The sequence below is a fragment of the Xyrauchen texanus genome, chromosome 22, assembly GCF_025860055.1.
Source record: "Xyrauchen texanus isolate HMW12.3.18 chromosome 22, RBS_HiC_50CHRs, whole genome shotgun sequence".
Taxonomy (NCBI): domain Eukaryota; kingdom Metazoa; phylum Chordata; class Actinopteri; order Cypriniformes; family Catostomidae; genus Xyrauchen; species Xyrauchen texanus.
In genome coordinates this window covers 7,808,499-7,828,990 of record NC_068297.1, presented here as the reverse complement: position 1 = coordinate 7,828,990, position 20,492 = coordinate 7,808,499, and the positions used below count along the sequence as shown (strand labels likewise).

At 40.1% G+C, this 20,492-nt stretch overlaps 2 protein-coding genes across 6 annotated transcripts in view; both read left to right on the top strand.

The window, feature by feature from the left end:
• LOC127662604 (apoptosis-stimulating of p53 protein 1-like) overlaps positions 1-12,358 on the top strand; it is a 34,968-nt gene extending 22,610 nt beyond the window's left edge. For 3 of the 4 annotated variants that reach the window (XM_052153872.1, XM_052153871.1, XM_052153874.1), the window contains 13 exons: positions 1,080-1,254; positions 3,596-3,792; positions 4,299-4,439; positions 4,784-4,976; positions 5,623-5,754; positions 7,200-7,309; positions 7,418-7,832; positions 7,923-8,671; positions 9,148-9,285; positions 9,403-9,536; positions 10,685-10,851; positions 10,965-11,164; positions 11,378-12,358. In XM_052153872.1, coding sequence (XP_052009832.1) covers positions 1,080-1,254; positions 3,596-3,792; positions 4,299-4,439; positions 4,784-4,976; positions 5,623-5,754; positions 7,200-7,309; positions 7,418-7,832; positions 7,923-8,671; positions 9,148-9,285; positions 9,403-9,536; positions 10,685-10,851; positions 10,965-11,164; positions 11,378-11,419 — 2,793 coding nt within the window. In that variant the 3' untranslated portion in view covers positions 11,420-12,358. The remainder of the gene's footprint in view (positions 1-1,079; positions 1,255-3,595; positions 3,793-4,298; positions 4,440-4,783; positions 4,977-5,622; positions 5,755-7,199; positions 7,310-7,417; positions 7,833-7,922; positions 8,672-9,147; positions 9,286-9,402; positions 9,537-10,684; positions 10,852-10,964; positions 11,165-11,377) is intronic. The other variant, XM_052153873.1, reaches the window with a different exon arrangement.
• A 520-nt stretch (positions 12,359-12,878) lies between these two features.
• LOC127662421 (serine dehydratase-like) lies at positions 12,879-17,540 on the top strand. 2 transcript variants are annotated; one of them, XM_052153583.1, is made up of 8 exons: positions 12,879-12,927; positions 14,404-14,578; positions 14,869-14,911; positions 14,990-15,129; positions 15,252-15,340; positions 15,495-15,722; positions 15,841-15,965; positions 16,508-17,540. In XM_052153583.1, the coding sequence occupies exons 2-8, from the start codon at positions 14,426-14,428 to the stop codon at positions 16,696-16,698; spliced, it is 969 nt and encodes a 322-aa protein (XP_052009543.1). In that variant the 5' UTR covers positions 12,879-12,927; positions 14,404-14,425; the 3' UTR covers positions 16,699-17,540. The 2 variants fall into 2 exon arrangements, with proteins under 2 accessions (XP_052009543.1, XP_052009542.1); XM_052153582.1 differs by lacking the exon at positions 12,879-12,927 and having other exon boundaries at positions 14,266-14,578.
• Positions 17,541-20,492: the final 2,952 nt, after the last annotated feature.

Genomic DNA, 20,492 nt, shown 5'->3' with positions numbered 1-20,492 from the left:
GATTATTTAAGTGAATATATTGTATAAGTGTCTGATAACCAATGGACAGAACAAATGTAAAGTTTTAGTTTATTTTAAGATACAAAAATAACTAAATAATTCATCACTAACCTCTGACGATAAAGTACCTGCTTTATGAGATCCATTTTTATGACTTTCCATGATTTTCATAACATTATGTTCCATTAATGGTTCTTGAACGTGCCTTGTGTGCATGCAACACCATGCTAAAATACAGTATTTCGTGCCCTACCATTCAGAGGCGCTGCAGCAGCGCTACTAAATCTGCTGCAATTCCCGAATGAATGACTCTGAGCTTGTTCTTTTGAATCTGCTGTGCGAACAGTGTATCCCTATTCCCGAATTAATGACTCTGAGCTTGTTCTTTTGAATCTGCTGTGCGAACAGTGTATCCCTATTCCCGAATTAATGACTCTGAGCTTGTTCTTTTGAATCTGCTGTGCGAACAGTGTATCCCTATTCCCGAAGGAATGACTCTGAGCTTGTTCTTTTGAATCTACCCTGAAAAACATACGCTTCCTACCGAAAAAAGACTCTTATAATCAGCCAATTATTTTTAGTGAATCAAAAACATTAATTTAGCCATGAATCAAGTATTGTTACTGTGTTTTGTTTACTAATGGCATGTGAGATATAAATCAGACTGGATGGTTGTTAATATGACAGTGTGCAGTTTAAGATGAACACTGAGTTCATTATAATTATGATTTATATAATTTTTACGATTTCCAAATGAATTGAACTTTTACTAAAAAAACTATAACTGGTCTAAATCTCTTGCCTTAATTAATGCAACTTAAAATTGTATATGTATTTGGTACAATTTATCTTCAAATATCTGCGTTCATCTTTGTTTTGGTCTATGTCTAACTTCTAAGAGTTTGATAACTGTTTATGTGAAAAGTGAAAATATTGGTTAAAGATTTCATTAAACTTGTCATCTGTCTATCTCTAATGTTACGTGTGTGTTTTTTGAAGATATGTGGAGCATGTCTACATTCCCTCCCTGAATGAAATTGACTGTTACCCTCTCCTCTCCTTTCCCATCTTATGTTTAGGAGCAGCGCTTGCGGTATCTAAAGCAGCAGGATCCCCATCAGAGCCACTCAGTGTCCGATAGCGAGAAGCTCCAGAAGTTGAGAGAAAGGGTGGACAGTCAGGAAGCCAAACTAAAGAAGGTCCGTGCCATGAGGGGCCAAGTGGACTACAGCAAACTCATCAACGGCAACCTCTGTATGTACGGCAACCTCTGTACAGCCATGTCAATGTCAACAGACTTAGTTATTCTGAATTGCTAAAACACATTTCTTGAAACCTTCGCCCATTTTCTCACAACTTTAAACACAAAACCAAATCTTCCAACTACATTCACAAAACCCCTGACTCTTCTGGTTCAATCTTCAGTGATTGATTCGACAATTGGGTTTAGGCCACTGAGCATTTGGGGTTTAGTGTTTTAGCAATTCAGAAAAACTGTGACTATGCTAGAGACATAGTTGTACGGGTCAGATTATAGCAGGGATCACAGTTTGACTTAAACTCCACTGTCCAAGCTTTAACACTGGAAAGGATATTGTGGGTTGGACTGATTAGTCAGACCAGTTTGTCTCCATTAAGTCTGTGCACAAACAAAATATCTCCAAAATTATATTGGCCTCTTTAGCCACACTTCCTAGCAAAACATTTCACCAATAGAAGTTGTTTGGTTTTAAATGATAAAACAATATATGAGATAATGATCAAAATTAGGACCAACACGTCCATAGTTAATGTTGTGAATTACACCTGAGAAACCTTTGTGAACCATGATTCCGAATATGCATACTTCCTTCTACGGGTACATAGTATGCAAAAAACAGTATGCTAATGGTGTAGTATGTCCAAATACTCAGTATTCATAAAACAGTAAGCCAGATATTTCCGGATATCCCACAATACCTCTGAAGCTGAGGATACTTCTCATTTAAAATGCTGGATAAAAAACTTTTTAGAGAACCTTGAGTCGGGCGGCTCTTTTCAGTTGTAAGTACTACAGTATATATACAGTGCATCCGGAAAGTATTCACAGCGCTTACATTTTTCCACAAAGAGTTCAATCTTTGTTTCATCGGACCAGAAAATTTTGTTTCTCATGGTGTGAGAGTCCTTCAGGTGGCTTTTGGCAAACTCAGCTGGAGCTCTGTAAGAGTGAGCATCGGGTTCTTGGTCACCTACCTGACTAAGGTCCTTCTCGCCCGATCGCTCAGTTTGGCCAGGCGGCCAGCTCTAGGAAGAGTCCTGGTTGTTCCAAACTTCTTCCATTTATGAATGATGGAGGCCACTGTGCTCATTGGGACCTTCAATGCTGCAGAAACTTTTCTGTACCCTTCCCCAGATCTGTGCCTTGATACAATCCTGTCTCGGAGGTCTACAGACAATTCCTTAGACTTCAAGACTTGGTTTGTGCTCTGACATGCACTGGTATCTGTGGGACCTTATATAGACAGGTCTGTGCCTTTCAAAATCATGTCCAATCAACTGAATTTACCACAGGTGGACTCAAATCAAATTTTAGAAACATCTCAAGGATGAGCAGTGGAAACAGGATGCACCTGAGCTCAATCTGAGTGTCATGGCAAAGGCTGTGAATACTTATGTAGCCTACATGTGATTTATTTAGTTTTTTATTTTTAATAAATTTGCAAAGATTTCAAACAAACTTCTTTCACGTTGTCATTATGGGGTATTTTTGTAGAATTTTGAAGAAAATAATGATTTTAATCAATTTTGGAATAAGGCTGTAACATAACAAAATGTGGAAAAAGTGAAGCGCTGTGAATACTTTCCGGATGCACTGTACCAAGAAAGTTGTTCCTTGTGCTTAAATAGAGCTTGTTTAACAAAACCATAGTAGGTAATTTTCATGGTTGTTGTTACTACATCTTATACTCAAGTCAAGGGACACTGTCCACGTTCCTGGATGAAGTATATCCGGTATCTGTTCATACTCACCTGCATACCTAAAAAACGTACTCTTTTAGTGAATCATTCATCAAATGCAATATATATAGTTATCTGAAATGGCATTCATACATTTTTAAAATGTCCAAATATGTTTTAATGCCATTGAAGCTCTCTGAAGTTAACAGTTTAATACCATTGTTAGAGAGTACAGTGAAATTTCATCCTCTGCTCCAGTTGCTTTTGCCGTCCACTCCCTCTGTGTTCCTGGCAGTGGATCAGTCAGTTGGAGCATCTCTGAACTGTGAAACAACGAGTGTTCCAGCAGGGGTGTGGAAGAGCCTTTGGATGTTTTCTCTCCCATTACAACATTTATGGGATTAAAAACAAAGATCACAATATCATTCCTCTCTATTTAGAATTTGTTGCACTGCTCATGAACTGGCTTATGATATGTGACCTTGGGGAGTGGACATCTTAGATCAAGTAGAAATTTATCCTGGACCTCACTCCCACACACACACCCACTCCACAAATCCACAGGCGCTAACTTATGTATGAAGCATATAAACAGTGACCCATGCATTCACATAGATTGGATCTATTATCGGAATGCTATGTGTATGTCTATCAGCTGCAGAAATTGAGCATGTTAGCAGCCTGTTCCAGGAAAAGCAGGCAGAGCTACAGTCGGCCATGCAAAAGGTGGATCATCTCACGCAGCAGCTAGATGATCTGCGACGGGGGCGTCTGAACGGGCTGCAGCCTCTGGGGGGACCGATGACCTGCAATGCTGCGCTGGAACTACGTAAACTCTACCAAGAACTGCAAGTATGTATTTTTGTGCTTTAGACTAAACTTATCTATGTATGTATATATATATATATATATATATATATATATATATATATATATATATATATACTGTTTTTTTTTATCTTATTTTATCTTAGATATTTGACTTTTGTGGGAAAACAGTAATAGGAAATAGAGATTCTTTAATCCATTCATGCTTTTTGATCATCTAAATACTTTCCTTCCCCTGTGAATTACTGAATTGACTTTGATGCAGTTTCCTGTTTTGCTCTTTATTTATTTAAAAAACATTTCCACCCAAATCTACTCTCTGTAAAGTTTTTAGTGCTATGGTTTGTGCCCCAAAGAGATATCACATTAAATATTACGATAATTAAGCATGTTTTCAAACTCCAAAGATATTAGTTGCATGAACTGTTTCACATTTGATAAAACAGGAACATATTCCAACAGATATATTCACATAATAATCAATTCTGTAAATGTGTGTGTAACACATGCATGTTTGTATTAACATTTAGATCCGAAACAAGCTAAATCAGGAACAGAACAGCAAGCTACAGCAACACAAAGACATGCTTAATAAGCGTAACATGGAGGTGACCATGATGGACAAGCGTATCGGGGACCTCAGAGAGCGTCTCTACAAGAAAAAAGCAGAGGCATGTAAAAAAGAACAGGCCTGCTAAGTCATTGCAGCCCATATGTGAAGTTAGCCACAAGCACCAGATGCACTGTTAAGTTACATTGAGCTGCATCATAAATCATTGCATATTTACTGTTTAAAGATGCACACTTGAATTGATTAAACCATGCCACTTAAGCTCAAATAATTTGATTCAACATAAATATAGGATTATTGTCTCAATAGATGCATACATAGTTATATTCAAGGCTGTTTGCTAATAGATACTAGTTGCCTGCCAATTGCAGCATATTTTTTTAAGGCGAAAACTAGGTGCATTAATTTAATTGTGGTCTGAATGGACATTGCTTTTCTCCACAGCTTGGCCGAATGAGTGGCCCACCCTCCCCTCAGCCCTCCTCAGGCAGCTCTGGCCGGGTGGCAGCAGTCTGTCCCTACATCCAGGTCCCGATGCCTGGGCGACAAGAAGGAGGCTACAATTTACCTCCCGATCCCCTAAAGCCACAGTCACTCTCTGCTCCTTCAACAATCAACCATGCTCGGTCCAAGTCAGGTCAGTGTTTTCCCCTTATCCTTATTTTACCCTTGCCACTTCCCTGGATTGCAACAAGCAGCCTCACTCACCAGTGTCTGAAAATGTGTCCATATAAACAGCCTCTTCTAAAACAAGCATCAAACAGGTTTACAAGAGGTCAAGATCCCTTTCAGTGGGATATTACAACTGAGAAGATGAGAGATGCATCCGATCATTATGCTTGAGCCTTGAAGGCTGTGGAAATCCATCACTCAGCATCAAGCACCAAGCTGCTGCTTTACTTTCCTTGTTAAAAATTAATCTTCTTTCTCACTATTTCTGTATAACCTCTCATTCAGCTTAGTTTAATTTTCTGTATATTCTTTTCTCATTTCCCCCAAAAAATCATAGTAGCAAATCTTTTATCATTCTTGACATTATAGTCAAGCTAACAATAAGGTTTTAACAAGGATTGTAGCGTTACTTTCCATCTAAAAGGAGGAGCTCCTAAAGACAGTTTTGAAACATGTCTTTACTCAGATTTTCTCATCAACTTCATACTAAAAGAAAAAACTTTTTTTAATTGCTAACATGCTTTTTCATTCTCTCATGTCTTTCAACTGTTCTCCTCCCATTGTATTCCTTTGTCATGCTTGTGTGCCACGTATGTGGGGCGGCGGCACAGACGAAGACAGGGTGAGGATGCCTGCTGGCCCATGGAAGGTCTCAGACTTAGACATCATAGTGGACCCTCTGGTGCCATTCTCAGACTCTAGAGAGGGGCCCGAGGCCCCCACAGACTCCAACTTTACCACTAGTGAGTGTTTGGGCTTGACAGCAGGAGAAAATCTCTGACCAGCATAACATGTACAATTTAAAATAAGGTTGGAATTCTTTTTACTGTACAGAGATTTGCTTGTGTTTGCCATGATTAGACAATTAAGAAAATAAATGATAAAAAACTATGCACCAATATATATTATCTGCATTATCGAACATCTGCCAATTGTTTTTTTTTTATCCACATTTCTCCCAATTTGGAATGCCCAATTCCCACTAATTAGTAATTCCTTGTGGTTGCGTGGTTACTCACCTCAATCTGGGTGGCAGAGGACAAGTCTCAGTTGCCTCCGCTTCCGAGACAGTCAATCCATGCATCTTATCATGCGGCTCGTTGTGCATGACACCGCGGAGACTTCATGTGGAGGCTCATGCTACTCTCCGCAATAGAGAATACATTTATTTAAATTTCTTTTAAAGTTGTTCTATTAATTATCAATGATTTGACAAGGTAGCATAAAAAGCAGAACAGCCAAACTACAGTAACTGTATTGGTATCGGCAGATGTTCTAAATAATCAGATATTTTTATATATACAGTATATATTTAAATCTACATAAATTGCAGCAGTTGATACTGAACATAATAAATACATTGAAATAATTTGATCATAAATTTCACACACATAGACTGACCTATTATAGCTACAACGAAATGAACACCAGCTTGCACTTGGTTTGTCAGTACCTATGAAGTAAGTCTTATACAGTTTACAGTATATGAGATTACCACATGGTTACTGACACACTAAGTACACAAAACAGCAATTTGAGCCCCACCTATTTTTCGGCTTAAAAATAACTTCACTTAATGTATCCCTACAGAGCAATCCACAGGAATGGAAATAAAAGAAACAATTATGTAACACATTTTTTTTTATAAAGCAGTCATGAAAATGTCAGCATTGCCTAAAGAATACATAGCAAAGCAGTATTCATTTCAACCTTTATAATAGTATACAAATTTTACCTATTTAGAGAAAAGAAAACCCAATTTCTGATCCGCTTTAATCCTTTCCTTCACTGCAATTCTACTTTGTTGGACTTGGCATTCATCTTGGCCGTTAGTTTGACTGGGTGTCTGTCAGACAGACAGGATAAACATGCGTCATCGCCTGTGGCTTTGACAAGCAAAGCAATGGACTTGGACACATAGGCTTAGTAATCCATTTAACCCAGAGAGAGCAGTATCTGAGCAGAGGACAGGACAGAAATACACCCCCACTCAAACCCCTGATTAGAAGTGTCCTTATGTCACAGGTGTCAGAGATGTGAGTGTTGTCCCATTTGAGACTCATCTCCTGCTTTAATGACCCTATGAGCAGGTCAGTCTGTGCCATAATGAGGCTGACTTGAGAAAGAGCATACACATTTCTGTCTCTTTCCACCAAACTCATATGGTATACTGCTGTGCTCCCTACAGCTAATGATGCAAACTGGCCCTCCTTCAGCAATAGCAGGGTTCTTCTGAAACCCCCAGACTGGAAGGACACAAGACAAGATCACACCAGTAAGATGGGTACCTCAGACAAGGTGAGATTATATAGTGCTCACTAATGTCTCCTACAGCTTAAGTAGTAAGTTTTCTTATGGAAGACATCTTTGAATCCGTGGTTAACTTATTGTTTCATCTCTTTGCAGGAAGCCCCTAAGTTGTTGGGGACAGTAACAGCATTGTCTAAACAGCCTCCACCCATCTATGGAACCTATCCCAGTGCAGGCCATCACTCCATAGTCTGTGCCACTAGCTCTTTGCCCCGCTCTGCTCCTGGTACCTTAGCCTGGCAGAGAGCAGGTTCCCCCTCACAGCAGATCCAACAGCGAATAACAGTGCCGCCCAGCCCCACGCCCGGGTCAGCTCTCTTTCCTCAGGGTGAGAGGAGAGAGCCTCCTCTGGCTGTGGCGGTGCATCCCTTTATTCCAGACAGAGGGTCTCGGCCTCAGTCTCCAAGGAGAGGCCCTGCCACTATGAACTCCAGTTCCATTTACAACATGTACCTGCAGCAGTCTACTGCCAAAAACTACTCCAGTAGTAGCAAGGCTGCTGTCAAAGCAGGTAAAAAGTGATGCATTTAAGCTTAATCCACACACTGACATTTTTTATGTTCCTTTCTTTTAAATGTGCTTTCTTTTCACTGGTCTCCAGTATACGGAAAACCACTCCTACCGGGCTCCACCTCTCCGTCCCCAGTTCCCCCCTACCAGTCCTCCAGAGATGAAGTGGACAGGGAAGCTGACCAAGAGAGTGCTCCCCTCCATCCACCCATTGTGGATAACATCCCTCGCCCTCTAAGCCCAACCAAACTGACCCCTGTGGCCCACTCTCCTCTCCGTTACCAAAGTGACATAGACCTAGAGGTGCTGAGAAGGAAATTAGCCAATGCTCCTCGACCATTGAAGAAGCGAAGCTCCATCACAGAGCCAGAAGGACCCAGTGGGCCTAACATTCAGAAGCTTTTATATCAGCGCTTCAACACCCTTGCAGGGGGTATTGAGGGTGGAGTGAGTGGTACACCTTTCTACCAGCCTGACAGTCCTCTTAGCTACATGGCCACAGTCCTGGGTGATGTGGACACTGCCAATGGAAACCAGAAGGAGTTGAACATGTTAGCTGGACCTTCAGCAGAGACTAACATCCCAGACACTCCTACCACCTCTTCTGCATCACCAACAGCAAATGCCAATGAAAACCAGCTGACGCATACATCCACAGAATCAGCGGGAACTCAGTCTGCTGATGCCTTAGGCCCTTCAATTAAGGACACCCCTGAGGACAATCATAACAACAACCACACCAGTGTTACAGGCACACAACATAGCTCAGTACCAGAGGCCCACTCTCCTGCAGAGCAGGACACCACAACACAGTCAGACACTTCTCCATGTGTGTCTATGGTGAGTTGACACTAAGCTTGTTGGCTTGATTATTAAGCATATCTTAGAAATGGTACTTGTCCATTATTTGACTCAAAAGCCACTTATCCACCTTCAGTCTGAATGGTTCTCGATGTGGTTATGGTTTCTTTTTTTACTAGGGTACTGTGAAATAAGTAATAGAATGTACTGACTAAGCAAGTGACCAATCGTGAGATGCCACGTCACCACAGACGTTCGGCAGAACGGTTCTCTGTTCTGAGTATGGTTAGCTAACCATACTGAGATATACAGGCTGGCGTGAATCATTCCTTATCAAACTGTGCTTAGTGGAAATGCTACTGGAACTTTTACTCACCGTTCTCAGAACAGTTTTGACCGATGGTGCTTATAGACATGTTGAATAAGGGCTTTTCTTGTTCTCATCTAAGAAGAATCTCAAGCTCTTGAATATTTTATTCTACAAATATGAACTGAAATAATTTTTCACATTACAGGTCAAGCGCACCAACCTGAAGAAGCCGGGATCTGAGCGGACAGGACACGGCCTGAGAGTAAAGTTCAATCCTCTTGCACTGCTTTTGGATGCATCTCTTGAGGGCGAATTTGACTTGGTGCAAAGGATTATCTATGAGGTACCATTCAGCTACCTCAGACCACTTTCATCTACAACATATAATTTGAAAGAGCTTCCGAAGTACTGTAGATCGCCAACAGTTTGTGTTTGTTGTTTTTGTTGGCTCCTTCCTCAGGTGGATAATCCCAGCACTCCAAATGATGAGGGTATCACCCCCCTCCATAACGCAGTTTGTGCAGGTCACCACCATATTGTGAAGTTCCTGCTGGACTTTGGGGTCAATGTCAATGCAGCAGACAGTGACGGATGGTAAGAACTAATACTTTTATTATATAGGTATCTTAAGAAATATTACTAATATTACAGCAATCATTTAATCTGTGTTAGGTACTATTGAAATTTGATTTAATTTTATATTGTACAGTAGAGGTCTGCAAACCAACCCAGGTCTGACGGGACCTGAGAACCCGTTTTTGGAATGTGTTTTTGTGTGTGTCTGTTCAGTTTTCCCATTGTTTTCCTATGTAAACATATGCTGGACAAATGTCTTTGACATTTGCATCACGCTTGCTTTTTCTTCAGCGTCTTTAAACGTGTTTAAACACCATTTCAAGTTAAAAAGTATGTTGAGACATCTGCGCCCTTTGCGCTGCGTCTAGATTGTTTGTTTTTTGCACAGTTGTCACAAAGATTCAATGTTCTGAACAAGTTCAGTCTCCAAAGAGGGGACTGTTGCATTGTTTCATATTATTCCAGATTGTTCTGCACCAAGAGAAGCTTCAGCAAATAAACAGAAACGCAATGCTCTAGTGTACTGAGGGGCTGCCGTGCCTTGTTAAATATGTGTATGTACTGTTACGAATGTTGCCTAATTGATTACATAAAATACAGCTTATTGCAACAGTACTTGCTAGAAGAAATTAGATAGTGGGGCCTGAGTAGCTCACCGAGTATTGACACTAAATACCACCCCTGGAGTCACGAGTTCGAATCCAGGGTGTGCTGAGTGACTCCAGCCAGGTCTCCTAAGAATCATGGAGAAAAGCATGAGCCTCCACATATTATAAGTCTCTGCGGTGTCATGCACAGCGAGCCATGTGACAAGATGTGTGGGCTGACAATTTCAGAAGCGGAGGCAACTGAGACTTGTCCTCCGCCACCCGGATTGAGGTGAGTAACCTCGCCACCACGAGTACCTAGTAAGCAGTGGGAATTGGGCATGCGAAATTGGGGAGAAAAGAGGATAAAAAACAATATCGGGTTCGGTTCAGGTCGGGTTCGGGCTTAAAATCTGATGGTATCATCAGTTTCATTTTAAGGCTTGTGCAGGCCTCTATTGTACAGATGTATAATTTTCACTCATGAATAATGTAAAATGTTTGTATATGAAGGAAATTTAACAGAATTACTATAAATGAAAAATAGTATTGCTGTGGACTAACTGTGTTTTGTATCAGGACCCCTCTGCACTGCGCAGCCTCATGCAACAATGTTCATCTCTGCAAGCTGCTAGTGGAGTCTGGAGCTGCCATTTTTGCCACTACAATTAGTGACGTAGAGACTGCAGCAGACAAGTGTGAGGAGATGGAGGAGGGCTACATCCAGTGCTCACAGTTTCTATATGGTAATATCTAAAAACATTCTGGTCTGATAATTCTTATTGTTAAGTGTGTATTCCTAGTGTAGTGACTTAATATTTTGGAAAGACTTGGAGTAATGTCTATATTTTTCTCTCAGGTGTGCAGGAGAAGCTGGGCGTAATGAATAAAGGAATGGTTTATGCACTGTGGGACTATGAGGCTCAGAGTACAGATGAGCTGTCCTTCCATGAGGGCGACCCTCTCACCGTGATGAGCCGTAGAGATGACTGTGAGACCGAGTGGTGGTGGGCCAAGTTTAATGACAAGGAGGGCTATGTACCTCGCAACTTATTAGGGGTAAGACACCTACATATATGCACACATTCACTTCATCAATTCACATTGTGCATTTACTTTGCAGTAAAATTTTGAACTTTAGTTACATTTTTTCTCATATATAATTCATGCACTTATTTTTAAAGATCTCTATGTGACAGAAAAAAATTAAACCTTTTAAAAATGTTAAAGATTGTCCATTTCTTGAATAGTTGCTCTCTGCTTTCATTATAGCTGTATCCTAGGATCAAACCCAGGCAACGTTCCTTGGCATAGGTGGCCAAAAGAGACAGAGCTAGCTCCTATAACAGCACTTGGCATGAAGCTGTGGGTTGGCACTCTGACCTGTCTTGACCATCACAACACAGATCCTACAAGGTGACAAGATGATGGAGCACGTCTGGAGCCGGACAAGATGGTTACCCAAGAGTGGGGAAATCAGCAGTCTTCCATTTGCATCCCAGATTTTATTCATCACTTTGATGTGATGTTTTTGCAGTGTCCCTCTTACCCATATCTCTGTTGAGGAACATGTTAGCTTTTCTATCCTTTCACACAGTGTAAACCTCCTGAGTATGTGGGTGCATGTCAGCTGGATGTGACTTTCAAAGTGCGACGTGAATGTGATGAAAACAGTTGGCGGCAGACTGTGCGATCTAGGATTCCATTTTTCATTGGGATTCAAGTTGAAAAGGAAACTGTAGGAACTGATGTTTCATTTACCATGGTTAGGAAGTGGCTGATTCAGGGAAAAGGAAGGAAGGTGCTAGAAAGTGTTAAAAAGAGGCATTGAGGCTGGTCAAGCTGCAATTGGATAATAAGGAAGTGGTCTAGAATGAAAACGTGTATATTTTTGTATGTGGAGGATATTTTTGGGTCTGAGGAGATTACATTTTGTTGTTGTGTGTGAGAAATTGAGTTTTAAGAGGATGCATAAAGAAAAGTGATGACAAAAAACTATTGTAGAGGTGTTTTTTTTCCATCAACCAGGGGATATTGACAACATATCACATGGATCTGTATTCCTAAACTTAATTTAAGTTAGGCTTTATTTTTTTATGCTACATAAACGTTTCCCATTTTAAGGATTGTTTATTTAGTGAATATAAAATGAAATACTTAAAAAAGCTTGATACAATATGGCTGTCAAACAGGCAGGCAAGAGACATTTATGCGAAATGCCATGTATATGTGCTCAATAAAATTTCCGTATTGGGACAAACTCACATGTTGTATTGACTCAAGTATTTTACAGCCTGTGTTTACTGTGTTAAAACATTAGCCCATGTGTATGTAGGAGGCAAACAATAAAACATTTTGTGATCTGGAACAAGGTACACCCACAAAAAGTGCATGATACTAAGACAACACCATGGATTTAGGACATGTATCAAGGCAATACCATGGTTGGAAGTTTACCATAACATCAGAATATTCATTGAAATACCATGTAAATAACTTGGTGTACGAATAAGGTAATCATTCAGTTCCATTGAATATCAAAGTATGGTATTACTCTACCATGTATCATGTACTGCCTCAGTACTTTGTTGAAAGGGTAATGGCAATTTAGACTCAGGGTTCTCACTAAGGACAAGTTTACAGTTTACTGTCTCTCATAAATGACTAACTTACTTGGGTTTAACCAATATTACATAATTTCGCAAGCTGTCATTTTTATCTTGCTATCCAGGGCATTAGTTCATGCTCAATAACTTTACTGTCAGCAAGGGAACTTTGAACTTCTAGACAACACTCAAGTTCTTGAAACCACCTTGGAATAGGTACGTACACTATAACGAGACTGCTAAATAAGAATTACATTTTACATATTATGTTTCTGAATTGTTTTTGAGAAAACTGACCAAACGATTACCTCGCGAGGTAATACTTTAGCATGGAAATGTAGGAAATTGTCTGTTACATATGTTTTGTTTGCCTGAGATGAAGGGAACGAGACATTGCGCCAGGAAGCTGACACTATGGGGAGTGTCCATCTACATGACCTAGTTGAAACCTTTCTACAATAATGCCAAGATTGGCTATGGTGTTTAAGACCCACCCTTTTAGGCGCGAAGCAGTCCAGTATAAAATTGGGTGCGCAAACACCATTCCTCAGAAAAGTCTATAGTGCAGCCAGTTTAAGCAATGTCTCATTCCTTTCGTCTCAGGGAAGCTAGGTTAAATACTTAACCAAGACATTACATATGTAATACACTTGATATTGCATCAGGAAGCTGACGCTATGGGGAACAGATTCACATCATGCTGCACTACATGACATAACCTTCCTAGAGAGGAAACATGATGCCGCAGTCTCGTGGGACAGCGACATGAGTATGCTGCAAGTGAATGACCCTCATGGTCAGCCAGGAGGGGAACACGCCTCTAGTTGAGTGTACTTTAACACCAATTGGGCGACTCGTAAGCTAGGGTGATCGGAATAATGAAATGAACGAATAAAACTAAATATTTATAGGGAAAATGTTTTGAAGGTGAACAGTCCCGCGCTCTAAAGCATGTGGTTAACACCTTAGGCACATAGTCTTTTCTGAGTTTGACAGTGGTTTTGAAAGACCTGGACCAAACTCCAGACATGAATTGTCAACTGACAGTGCTTGCAAATTACCAACCCATATTACTGAGGCCAAAGCCAGCAGTAATGCAGTCTTAAGAGAAAGCACACGCAATTCAACATAATCCAGAGGCTCGAAGGGAAGCCCTGCAAGCACTTTTAGGACCAAGTTAGTCCCTAAATTGGGACTGTAGCCGGGCGAGGGGGATTTAGCCGTCCCGCCCCCCTAGGAATTACGATTAAGTCATGTTTTCCTATAGAGGTGTCAGTTTCACATGCGTGATAAGCAGATATAGTAGATATTAAGAAATGTAGTATTTCAGGTATGGGTCAGTTCACTTGGTCTTTGCCTGTGAAAAGCACCACTTCCTGAACACATTTCAGTGCAAAGGCATCTTGTGGATGGCGCTGTAGCCTGTAATATGGTGTTCAAAACCAACTGAGCCAATTCTGTTCAAAACACCATAACCAATCCTGGCGTTATTGTGGAAAGGTTCAACTTGGTCATGTAGAAGCTAGGTCACTCCCCATAGCGTCAGCTTCCAGACGCAATGTCAAGTGTACTGGATTGCAAGGGAACTGTAAAAATCTTTCAACAGGCAATGCTCATCTCAATTTTGACAGCTCTGAGATAATTAACCTACCGTAACCGCATTTCTCCACTTCTTCCCTGATTAACTGTTAGCATTCAGAAAATTTTGCGCACAATGTCAAAGCAAGTTGGATTTCACGTTGTCACGCCACTGCTCGAGAGCACGGACATGTCTAAGCGAATGGGGAGCTCCGTGTATTTGAAGATGGAGAGCTCACAGCCCACCGGTTCCTTCAAAATACGCGGAATAGGATACATGTGTCAAAATGTGAGGAAAATATAGTTGCATTTCTTAAAATTAAGCACCTTGATGAATTTGAGTATTAAATGTTTTTTGGGTCTACATATATCCCTACTGTTATAATGCATGATGTTGCATTTTAAGATCAACTTTAGATTATATAAAATGTATGTGCATTATGATATCAAACGACGTGAAACTGTTTACGTCCCGTACGTGCATTATGTGTTCGTACTGTCCTCTAGCGCTCATTTAAGGAAGCGTTGCATGTTGGCCGTTCTGATAAAGATTGAAATGCATTTTTCTTCCATTACAAGGTTGCAAGTTCCACCAAGTCGAACGGTGTGGTTTGTTCTTCTGGTGAGTGAAATTATAAAACAAGTGTGTTTCCATTAGTATATTAGTTTTATTGTATTGACTCTCTCTGTCTGTATGTAGGTGGCAATGCTGGTTTGGCCACAGCATATGCAGCAAGAAAACTCAACCTTCCAGCAACCATTGTTTTGCCCTCAGCAACACCCCTACTGGTAGTGCAGAAACTAAAGGACCAGGGGGCTATGGTCAAAGTTGCGGGCAAGGCAAGAGCAGAGTACCAGCACTGATATACTAAAAGCCTCTTTCTAGATATGGCATTATATATATATTTTTTTCCTTACTAGTGATATACTCCAGATGACTTCATCCATTTTTGTTGTGTTAGGTTTGGGATGATGCAAATGCAGAGGCGATTCGATTGGCTGAAAGTGAAGGTCTTACTGTGATACCACCATTCAACCATCCACTAATCTGGTGAGTTCATAGATATAATGGCCAGGTGAGCGGAGTGGGGTTGCCAAAACACAATCCTTGGGGACCAACCCTAGCAAAATTGTCAAAAGACATTACCCTCCCCCAAAAAAGCCCATTGAAGAAGAATGCAAATGTTACTCAACCTGTCTCATAGGAAAGGTCATACCAGTATCGTACATGAACTCAAGGCCTCATTGCCAACCAAACCAGGAGCTATAGTGCTGTCCGTTGGGGGCGGAGGTCTGTTTTGTGGGGTGATGCAGGGGCTGGATGAGGTGGGCTGGGGCAGTGTGCCTGTCCTCTGTATGGAGACTGTTGGTGCAGATTGTCTCAATGTCGCCCTTAAAGCCGGAGAGCTGGTTACACTGCCGGACATTACAAGGTATAAGATAAGAAATCGTATTGAATTTGAAAAGTTTAAAAAAGAGTTGAAGAGTTGGCACTGTTTCATGTCCTGTGTGAATGTTTCTGCAATTCACTGTGCTTGAACTGCTTGCTAGTGAAGCAACGTGTCTGGGAGCAAAGACAGCATGCAAACAGGCGTTTGAATACAGCAAACGGTCCACTGTCATTTCAGAGGTAGTGACAGATCTACAGGCTCTGGAGGCAATGGAACTGTTCCTGGGTAAGCTTGTCGCTATGGTTTAGAGCAGTGTTTCTCAATTGAGTTTGGACCCAGATTGTACATTGTGTCAAGTGGTGACTGAATTCGCTACCTTTTGTTTTGTACAAAATACATGTCCTAAAATCAAACAATAAAATGTATTGATATTATATTTATGGATAAATTATTGATATTGTCAATGTTGGCATCTGCCTAATTGGTTAGCTTCTACTTTGTTACTGATGAATTTGTGCCAAAATACCCGAGTCTGATAGCACAACCTTTGACATTAACAATACAATAGGCCTATATAAGAAGAGTTGTCTCCTCTTTTTAAGTCAATGAGCCTATTTATTTTGCTACCATAACTATGAATGGTTAGTTGCATTTTATTTTTCAATAAGCATTGTTTCAGAACAGACCTGCGGCCCATTTTGGGTCCATACACACCAACTGATAACCATTATTTTTGGGATCAAAAACAGTTCAATAACTGCAAATCTTGCTTTGAATGACTCCAATCTTAGGAATGTGTTTGTATTTCTCTGTGTGTGCATATGTAGATGAGGAGCGTGTGTTGGTGGAGCTAGCCTGTGGCGCTGCGCTGTCTGCAGTGTACAGTGGTGTTATCCAAAGGCTACAGGAGGAGGGACGCCTTCCTAAACCTCTAGGCCCGCTGGTGATGATCGTCTGTGGGGGTGGCAGTGTAAACCGGGCTCAGCTTCAACACTTACAGGCAGTCATACGGAAATGATCAGAATGGAAAAGAACCCAACAATCCACTGTATATGAAGATTCTCCAATCTGTGAAAGCTGATATGTTAAAGATGGTCAATGCTTTAGCTTGCCTTGAGATGATTTAATTGTTTTTCAATGATTAAATATTAAAGGGATGGTTCACCCAAAATTCAAATTATGTCCTATTGTTTACCCTTATGTTAGTCCAAACACATATGACTTTCTTTCTTCCGTGAAACACAAAAGGAGATGCTAGTCCGAATGTTAAAGGGTTAGTTCACCCAAAAATAAAAATTCTCTCATCATTTACTCACCCTCATGGAATGCCAAATGTGTATGACTTTCTTTCTTCAGCAGAACACACTTGTAGAAAAATATCTTAGCTCAGTAGATACTTAAAATGCAAGTGGATGGTGATCTGACTTTTGAAGCTCCAAAAAGAACAGACAGTCAGAATAAACCTCATCCATACAACACAAGCAGTTAAATCAGGGGTGTCAAACATGCCCATGAGATGATTTGAGGGGGACCAAAAAAACGTAACAACATTCATGCTGATTTAGCCTATTACATTGGTATGATTATGTTTTTTAGCAACAGCAGGGAAGATAAACATTTTAAGTTTAATGGTGCCGGTGTGAGGATTTCTGTCATTGCTGAGCTCCTGGGATTTTCATGTCCAACAGTCTCTAGAATTTACTCCGAATGGTGCCAAAAACCAAAAACATTCAGTGAGGGGCAGTTCTGTGGATGGAAATGCCTTGTTGATGAGAGAGGTCAACAGAGAATGATCAGACTGGTTCGAACTGACAAAGTCTACAGTAACTCATATAACCGCTCTGTACAATTGTGGTGAGAAGAATAGCATCTCAGAACGCTATTCTGAGATGTGGGTTGGTGCTGTTATGGTGGCACGAGGGGGACCTACACAATATTAGGCAGGTGGTTTTAATGTTGTGGCTGATCGGTGTATATAATACAGTGACGTGTAGTCCCATTCGGTCCTCGACCCAAAATAAGGTTGACAGGCCTGGGCTAAATTTAATCTTTAAAATTAAATCTTCTAAAGCGACATGATTTGTGTGAAATAAATCAATGTTTTAGTACTTTTTAACTATAAGGCATCACTTCCAGTCAGCAGCAGTAGGGCGCTTGTGACTTCATCGCATTGGCATGTTCACAGCATCGCTGTTTTTAAGTGAGTAGGATGAACACTATACAGAAGCTTTGTTGTTTTTGGTTTAGATCTGTATTTACTCAAAATGGTGCATTTGTGTGCTAGTCTTGGATATCTCTCAGCTGAGAGAAGAACGTGAGATTACGTCTGTAACATGTCAACGCGAATTCCTCTCACGAGAGACTATGTGAACTCAGCGCTTTCATGAATGCATATACTGCCGCTGACCGGAAGCTAGTTTATAGTAAAAAAGTACTTAAATATGAATCTTTTTCACACCAAAAGTGATCTTGTTGCTTTTGATGACATTCATTTAACCGCTGGTGTCATATGTAGGATGTTTATAATGATTGTCTGGGATTTTTGGAGATTCAAAAGGTCTGATCACCATCCACTTGCATTTTAAGGATCTACAGATCTAAGATTTTTTATATTTTTCTTCAAATGTGCTCTGCTGAAGAACGACACACACATGGGAAGGCATGAGGATGAGTAAATGATGAGTAAATGTTTATTGATGGGTGAACTATCTCTTTAATTTCCATCACTATTGACTTTCATTGCATATTTCAATACAATTAAAGTGTATGAATATGTTTTACTCAAACATTCAGGGCTACAATAAAAATGTCAGAATAACATCTTTAGATTCTCTCTAACAGTGTGCTTTAGTGGAATACTGATTGTGTAAAAAAAAAAGAAGAATAATCCCTGGACAATACAGAATGTTGTCACTTACCGCATGTAACCAGCAGGCGGTGCTGATGTTGTGTGCCTTTGTTTGACAGTAAAAGGGATATTTCACCCACATTTTAAAAGTTTGTCATATTTACTCACCCACATTTTGTTTCAAACCCAAATGACTTTATAATATCCATAGAACCCAAAAAGAGATGTTAGGCAGAATGATGATAGTTCACCCAAACTCAAATGACTTACTCCTGTGGAATACAAAAGGAGATAAGGAGGTGGAATGTTAGCCTCAGTCACCAATCACTTTCATTGTTTGTTAAAGAGGTGCAATGAAAGTGAATGGTGACTGAGACTAACATTCCACCTCCTTATCTCCTTTTGTATTCCACAGGAGTAAGTCATTTGAGTTTGGGTGAACTATCATTTTAATGCATTTAAACAAGAACATATACCAAATACTGCTTTACTATGTAAGAGACATGATTCCTCTGATTTAAAGACTGGTGATGCATTCCAGTTCACTGTAGCTCTGTAGGAACATATAAATACAATCAAATGCAAATCAACAAAAAAGGATTATGTCATTTATCTTCCAAAAAGTATATGAGCATTTATGACTTTCGAAAATGAATGCCATGAATGCCATTGCATTAGACACCGAAATACCTCATGGTTTTGGCTATGTACAATGCAAACCACTTGTCTACGTCAGTAAGTGTGTCTTTGTTTCCTAACACTGTTATAAATGGGCTTCATGTTCCATGTAAACAATGGTGAAATTACCAAGTACTTTGTCATGCCACTTGAGAAATGGCAGGTTATTGTGTTAGAACAAAGACTATGAATGCATTACATTACAGGTTTTATGGTGCACTGGGAATGGCAGGCAGCATACAGAATACATAAGCAATGTGCATTATGCATTGATTGACTGTAACTATGTTTATTTATTTACACATGATTGAACAAGGTTACAACATGATAGTCTTCTGTGGATATCTACCTGTCTGCCAAGATTAAACAGACATAAATAGCTGTACGGTGAGAGTGTGTTAAGCTTCTCACAGTTTACAGACCTAAGGGTTAAATGCAGATCAAAGCCATAAGATTGATTGTCAATCCCACAGAGGGCCCTTAATCTACCCTCCTTCTGGCCCCATCAATGAAGAATTTTAAAGAAGCAAAGGGTAAAGAAATAAGTTCTCTGGAGGTTGAATTTCAATTACACCAGCTCTTCGGTTAGGATTGGTTTAGTTAATAAATACATCAGGCAATTATATACTGGAGTATAGCTATTGCTTGAAGTTGTTACAATATATTTAAAAAAAATAAAAAATCATAATTTATTCATACTCATGTAAATTCAAACCTGTATGACTTTCCCTCTTCTGTGGAACACAAAAGTACAATTATAGTCAAAATCAGTCATTTTACTGTTAAATTCAAGGGGTGAAGAGGTGTTATATGGATGAATCATGTGTATTCCAGAGAACATTTTTATGTAATCCCACATGCCCAAGTATTTACAAACGGCAGTCTGTTCTAGAGCAGCTTACAGTGTTCCTGTGCAAGTAACAATATGCAGACCTGTACTGCTTAAATATTTACACACCTCTAATTCTCTCTGCCCAGTCCTTAGTAGTGCTGCTCTCTCTTTACATTAACATTAAACAGACTATCCTTCCAAGAATGATGGCTGTAGTCTGGTGTAATGTGCTTTGAGCTGAAGTGAAAGGTACAGCTTTGGCTGCTGAAAAGACGTTTACTGACTGCCAAGACAATAAGGCGCGTTGAAAGCCATGCTATGTCTCCTTAGTGAGTTTATTACCTGAAGATCTGTGGTCAAAATAGCTGAAGGAAAGATAGCTCTTATGTGCTGTTTGAGTGTAAAGACAGAAATGTTGGAATGAGGCTCATGTTTGAATAAAAATATCAATAAA